The 7751-nt window shown below is 36.8% G+C and overlaps 1 protein-coding gene across 3 annotated transcripts in view; it reads right to left on the bottom strand.

The window, feature by feature from the left end:
* Window positions 1–7751, bottom strand: part of CDC42BPA (CDC42 binding protein kinase alpha (DMPK-like)) — a 628044-nt gene that overhangs the window by 222037 nt on the left and 398256 nt on the right. For all 3 annotated transcript variants that reach the window (XM_006871264.1, XM_006871263.1, XM_006871265.1), the window contains one exon: window positions 3786–4033. In XM_006871264.1, coding sequence (XP_006871326.1) covers window positions 3786–4033 — 248 coding nt within the window. The remainder of the gene's footprint in view (window positions 1–3785; window positions 4034–7751) is intronic.

The following is a 7751-nucleotide window of genomic DNA, read 5'->3' on the forward strand; positions in this document are numbered from 1 at the left end:
CTAATATCCTTTTCAACGCTGTCATTTTTGGTACAGAGGAATTCAATTGATTTTTGTATGTTGATCTTATACGCTGCCACTTTGCTGAATCTTCCAATGAGGTCTAGTAGCTTTTTTACTGAGTCTTTGGGGTTTTCTATGTATAGGATGATATCATCTGCAAATAGGGAGCGTTTTACTTCCTCTTTGCCAATTTGGATGCCTTTAATTTCCCTGTCTTGCCATATAGCTCTTGCTAAGGCTTCCAGTACAATATTGAATAGGACTGGTGACAAGGGGCATCCTTGTCTGGTTCCTGTTCACAGAGGGAAGGCTTTCCGTTTCTCTCCATTGAGAGACAAAATTCACTGCACCTTCACCCTAACCGCCATTAAGCCCCGCCTCTTACTGTGCCTTCTTGAGCTGCTTTTTGAAATTTTCTGTTCAGCTCTTGTACTTTATCATTCCTTCCAGGTGTTTTAGCTTCTCCAAGCACAAGAGCAAGTTAAGTTTCAGATTCTCTTCTGACATCCATTTTGGTGTATTCTTTCTTTTTATCCTGTGTTTTTAATTACCTTTTGCTTTCTTCATATATAATGTTCTTCATGTCATCCCACTATTCTTGTTTTTGGACATTAGTGTCTAATGTATCAAATCTGTTTTGAGATTGTCTCTAAATATAGGTTGGATATAATTTGATTTTAGATTTTGGTTTTCATGAATTTTATTTAAATTTTCTTCATCTTCAGCCTGATTTTTGCATGGTCTTTTCCATAGTAGGGGCCTGGCCTTCTTTTAGCTGATGATATTGAGCTTCTGCAGTGCCTCTTACCACTCACGCAGCTGATTTGATGCTTATGTAGTCCACCTGGCTAGGGCCCTATATATAGTTGTTGTGCTGTTGATGAAAGGGAACTGCAATGAATAAGTTACTCATCTTGCAAAATTCTATCATGTGATCCACATCATTATTTCTATCACCAAGGCCATCTTTTCCAATTACTGATCCTTTCTCTTTGTTTCTGACTTTCACATTCCATTCATCAGTAATTATTAATGCATCGATTATGTCTGATCAATTTCAGACTCAAGATGTTGGCAAAAATCCTTCAATTGCATTGTCACTGGTTTAGAGGCTGGTGCATAAACTTGAATAATAATGGTATTACCTAGTCTTCCTTGTGGTGGTGAGCTGGGAACTATAGGGCTTCTGAGGCTGTAAATCTTTACAGGAGCAGAAAGCTCCTATGGAGCTTTACATTTCTCCTGTGGAGCACTTGGTAGATTTGAACAGGTGACCTTGCAGTTAGCAGCCCAATTTGTAACCCACTATGCTACCAGGGTTCCCTGGTCTTTCTTATAAGCATATGATTATTATCCTATCACAGACAGCATTATATTTCAAGACAGATATTTTTGATGATGAATGTGACATCATTCCTCTTCAGTTTTTTTGTATCCAGCATAGTAAACCATATGACTGTCTGATTTAAAATGGACAATGCCTATCAATTTCAGCTCAGTAATATCTAAGATATTGATATTTATGCATTCCATTTTATTTTTGGCCACTTCCAGTTTTCCTAGATTCATATTTCATATATTCCACATTGTATTTTATCAATGGATGTTTGCAGCTGTGTTTTCTCATTTTGAGTTGTGCCACGTCAGCAAATGAAGGTCCCAAAAACTTTTGTCTGTTTATGTTATTAAGGTCAACACTACTCTTTTCCAGTCATATTTTAATGGGGGCTTCCAACTGAAGGATATCTTCCAACACTATATCTGACAATGTTTCATTGCTATTCATAAGGTTTGCAGTCTAACCATTCAGAAGTGGTCTGACTCTTCTTATTCATAGTCTGTCTTAGTCTGGAAGGTGCTCTGGTAGTGTAGTGGCTACGAATTGGGCTGTGAAACACAAGGCCAGCAGTTCAAAACTATCAGCTGTTCTGCGGGAGAAAGATGAGGCTCTTTGCTACCATAAAGATTTGCAGCCTCAGAAACCCTGTACAGGGTCACTATGAGTCAGAACCAACTCCACAGCACATAACAACAACAACAACAACAACAACTTAGTCTGGAAGTTGTGCTGAAACCTGTACACTATGAGTGACCTTGCTGGTATTTAAAATACTGGTGGCAAACTTTCCAGCTTCACAGCCACCGTAGTATGACAAACTGCCACCATAATACGAAAAACTGACAGATGAGTCTCTGGCATATAGCCTCTAAATTTTTTTCTTCTCAAATGAATGAATGAATGAATGTATCAAACTGAATTAAACTCAGGCTCCCAATAAAATACATTCAGATGACTGACTGCCAGAAATCTGTGTATTGCTATTGATTTATCTCGTTCCATCATTCCTCATGTGTGGTCATTGTTCTCTGTGCTATGTCTTCTCAGTAAATTAAAAGCCAATTGCCATTGAGTCAATCCTTATTCAGAGCAATGCTATACAATAGAACATAACTGCTTCAGAGGGTTTCCAAGGTTGCAAATCCCACAGAAACAGACAACAACACCCAAAGAGTGGTTTCTGGGTTTCCACTGCCAACTTTTCAGTTACCAGCTAAGAGGTTTAACCATTGCATGACCAGGGCTTCTGTCTTCTCAGCAGACCTCTTGAATCTGTTCACCTCTCTTTGTTTACTGCCACTACTTGTGGTCTCTATATCTCACAGCTTCCAGCTAGATTCTTTGCTCCAATGTGCTCTTCCTAATCCATTTCCCACACAATATTAATATATACACATATATACAAATATAACCACATCAATTTCCTTTGATGTTCCAAGGATAAAATCTACATTCCTTACACTACATGATCTTGCCTCTACTTTCCTTTCCAGTCTAGTTTTTCACCACTTTCATCATACATTTTTATGCTTCATGAACAGTGAACAGCTTTCATTTTCTTAATATGCTGTTCCTTTTTCCTTTAGGTTTTAGCACATTTTGCACCTCTGCTTGGACACTTTTTTTCAGCTATGGCTTTTGTATTCCTAAAGTCTTAGTTTAGAAATAATTTCATTCAGGAAGCCTGGCGACACTTAAATTACATCTCATGTTTCCTATGTGTACTCCAAGGAGCTCTGGTAGCATGCGTAGTGGTTACGAATTGGGCTGCAAACCTTAAGGGTAGCAGTTTGAAACTACAAGTTGTTCCGCGGGAGAAAGATGAGGCTTTCTGCTCCCATGGAGATTTACAGCCTCAGAAACCCTGTATAGGGTCACTATGAGTCGGAACTGACTCCACAGTACATAACCACCACCACCACCACCATGTGTACTCCAATATTTATTCCAGTATACCCTATCATATGACATTGTGATTTTCTACTTACAAATCTTAACTACTCAGACCTCGGTGTGGCTCTGTAGGATAATCACTGGACTGCTAATCAAAAGGTCAGTGTTCAAACCCACCAGCTGCTTCTCAAAACAGGGTCAATATGAGTTGGAACCAACTTAACAGCAGCCTAAACAGGGTCAATACGAATTGGAACCAACTCGACAGCACTGACAACAATCTTGACTTTGGTCTTCTTGAGGACTGGCATGTTTAATTTTCTAAATATGTTTGTGTTGCTGTTGTTAAGTGCTATTGAGTTGGTTCCGACTCAGTGATCATGTATAGGGTTTCTGAAAAGCAGCTGGTGGATTTGCACTGCTGACTTTGTGATTTGCAGTGCAATGCTGATCTTACAGCACCACACCAGGAGTCCAAGTATGTCTAGTACATGGCATATATGCATATTCAATAAATATATAGTGTACGCATAAATTGTTTTATTCTTACCTCTCTCTCCTGGTCTTTTCCAATTTGTCTTTCAAAATCATAATTTCTTTGTTGAGAGCAAGTTGCTGGCCTTCTGAATCATGCAGTTCTTTCTTCAGATTTTTCATTTCATTTGCATGTATTCCTTCTCTTTTACATATTTCCTCTTCATAAAAGATGCTTTTCTTTTCCAAATCAGTCTTCAGTTTGGTTATCTCTTGCTGATGTTCTATGCTGTATACTCCTGGTGAATAGCTAATTTGTTTCTGCTAAAGAAGTAATAACAAAAGATTAGCTCATTTAGAGGAACAATAAAATATTAACTAATAGCTCTTTTCTATAACATCAAAAGAATTATTTATAAACTGAGTAGTATTTCTGTGCTATGGGTCAGAGCTGACTCGACAGCACTTAACAACAACAAATATAATACTGTTTCTGGAGTAAAAGTATTAACCTTTTATCTGCCATATGTTGTAAATATTTTTCTCAGTGTATTTTTCGTTATGATCTATGTCTGTTTTGTTTTGAAAGATTTTTCACACTAAGATCACATATTTCCCTGTACTTTCTGCTGGCACTTATATGAATTCTTGTTTTACATTTACATAACTACTAATTTATTTGGGATTACTGTTGCTGCATTATTGTTGCTGTTGTTAAATGACATCAAGTCGGTTTTGAGTCATAGCTCTACCTGCATCCTATATGTAATGAAGAACCAATGAAAGCTTTTAAAGTACATCTGATTTTACATTTTAATTTAAAAGATTAAATTGGAGGAGAGGATGGCAAATCTATAATGTTATGACTGTAAGATTTCTTGAGCATTGTAACTTTCATACAGTCATTATTTTGTTATACTCTATTTCCCCCAGGTGGTCAGCACCTGGGGAATCTATGGGATTTTGTTCAGTGATAACAAAGAATCAGGAGCTGGAGTACTTTTTCCACAGTTAGTCTTAAGGGTAGAAAAACTGGCAATGGAAATTGACTTACCGTGAAGTGAAAAATATGCTAGCTCCTAGACATGCAAAATGGAGCTCTGGTAGCATAGTAGATTACAAGTTGGGATGCTAACTGCAAGCTCTGTAGTTTAAATCTACCAGTCACTCCATCAGAGAAAGATGAGGCTTTCTGCTCCAGTAAAGATTTACATCCTCGAAACCCTATACAGGTTTGCTATGAATCTGAACCAACTCAACAGCACATAAACACCACCATCACCATGCATTCAAAGTGTATCATTTTTAAAGAACAATGAAATTAACAAAAGCCAGAAAAATGGCTCTGGAGTGTCCATTATTTAAGGGGGTATTCATGTATTTAAGCACTTATTTAAAAGTTAATAACAAGGACCTGCTATATGCCAGATCCACATTGACCAGCAGTTTCTAAGGCAGCCTGGCATGAAAAGTTGTTTGCATTGGGATGAACCACAACAATTAGATTCTTGCTCTGAAACACTTGTGATTGATGCCTCACCTCAACCTATATCATCAGTATTCATCTCTCATCTCTATTCTTTCATTTTCCTAATTGCCTAAAGAACTGTTAGGTTGCTTTCTATTTAGTTTACTTTGGCTATCTGGACGGCTACAACATGTACTAGAAAAGTGGCAAGTGAAAGTTACTTTGAAATAAAAACCTTAGGAAAGCATCACCAAAAAAATTATAGACCCATATCACTTATTGATGAGCATGTTTAAAGCATTACAAAATACTGGTAGACAAAATTAAACCACCACAAAATAATAGTGTGTACTGCATGCAATGAAGTTAAGATTACCAAACTTCTTAATAACTATGCAATAAAATGTATTACTTTAAAGATTAAATAAAACCTACATAAGATAACCTCAATAGATACCCCACCAAAAGTATTTGATAAAATCCAAAATCATTTCCAAATACAACACCAACCCTCATAATAAAAACACCAAAAAAGAATACAGTAAACGCTTCTTTTTTTACTTAAAAAGTTTTTACTTAGTTAACAAGGAGCCCTTGCAGAGCAGTTGGTTGTGAGCTGGGCTGCTAACTGGAAGATCAGTAGTCTGAATCTATTTACTCTGTGGTAGAAAGATTAGGCTATCTGCTGCCATAAAGTTTTATAGCCTTGTAAACCCTGTACAGTGCACATGGAACATTTGCCAAAATAAGTCATATGGTACACCACAAAATAAGTCTCCGTAAATTTAAAAACATCACAGTACTACAAAACATCTTCTCAGATCATAATGGTATAAAATTATGACTCAACAATAGGAAGATCAAAGGAACAAAATCAAATACATGGAAACTGAATAACATCCTGCTTGAAAGCTACTGGGTAATAGAACAAATAAAAACAAAATAAAAATATCTCGAGGCAAATGGAAATTAAAACACAACATACCAAAACCTTTGGGGCACAGCAAATACACTACATAGAGAACAGTTTTTAAGCAATAAACACACACATTCAAAATCAAGAAAGAACCCAAATCAACACATTAACATAGCATCTCCAACAGTTAGAAAAAAATGCCAGCAATGTAAGCCTACAATAAGCAGAATAAAAGAAAGAATAAAGATTAGAGCAGAAATAAATGCCTTAGCAAACACAAAAGCAATAGAAAGAATAAGCAAGACAAGAAGCTGGTTATTCCAAACCATTAATATAATTGACAAACCAGTGGGAAATCTAACAAAAGAAAAAAGGGAAAAAACAAATAACATGCATAAGAAACTATACGTTGATGTCACAATAGAATCAACAGAAATAATTATAACAGAATAGTATAAAGAATTATACTCCAGTAAATATGAAAATATAGAAGAAATGGAATTTTTTAAATAAAAATAGGACCTAACTAAACTAACACAGAGTGAAGTAGAAAACTTGAACAGGCTTATAACAAAAAGGAAATTGCTCAGGTCATCAAAAACTCTCAATCGAAGAGTTCGCGGGGAGCCTGGTGCTAAACCATACGTAGACGATCTGCTTCTGGGTCGGGGTTTCATACGTAGCAGAGCAGCTCCCTCGCTGCGATCTATTGAAAGTCAGCCCTCAACACAAGGGTTTGTTTTTATTTATTTCCTTTTTAAAAATTTTTTAAAATTTGGTACACAGGTCCCAATGAACCCACTTTATTCAGTAAGCGCTAAAACCTTCAGACACATTGAGAGCAGCAGCTGCCTGGTCTACTTAAGCCCTCGCAGTTAGTTTTTACAGGCAAAAAGAATGATAACTGAGCAGTCACTGAAATCTCGCAGCCTGATCTCCAGAACAGCTAGGAAAGGACGAAGGCCGGCAGGCTGCTCTTCACCACCAGCAACAGCCTGTTGTCAGCACGGGAGAGGAACGAAGCATCGATGTCAATGCGCCTCACACTGAGACCTGAACACATTCATATAAAAAAGTCAAATGGAACTAAGTTCTTGGAATTACATATAAAAATTCAATTATTACAACTAGAAGCAGCAAATCAAAATGTCTGCTGAGGTTTTCTGGTAGAACTAAAAAAAAATTAGGTGGTGCCCATGTTCAATAAGTCACTACCATTGACAAAATAAAAATAAGTCCAAAATAGGAAATTGAAAAGTGCATAATGAAATTAAATCTTGGTATAGAGGAATCCAACTGATTTTTGTATGTTGATCTTATACCCTGCCACTTTGTTGAATCTTCCAATGAGGTCTAGTAGCTTTTTAACTGAGTCTTTGGGGTTTACTATGTTTAGGATCACATAGTCTACAAATAGGGAGAGTTTTACTTCATCTTTTGCCAATTTGGATACCTTTAATTTCCCTGTCTTGCCATATAGCTCTTGCTAAGACTTACAGCACAATATTGAATAGAAGTGGTGACAGAGGACATCCTTGTCTGGTTCCTGTTCGCAGAGGAAAGGGTTCAATTTCTCTCCATTGAGAGTAATATAGGCTGTTGGTTTTGTATATATGCTCTTTATTATGTTGAGGCATTTTCCTTCAATTCCTATTTTG

This window comes from Chrysochloris asiatica, unplaced genomic scaffold, assembly GCF_000296735.1.
Source record: "Chrysochloris asiatica unplaced genomic scaffold, ChrAsi1.0 scaffold00165, whole genome shotgun sequence".
In the NCBI taxonomy this organism is placed as follows: Eukaryota; Metazoa; Chordata; class Mammalia; order Afrosoricida; family Chrysochloridae; genus Chrysochloris; species Chrysochloris asiatica.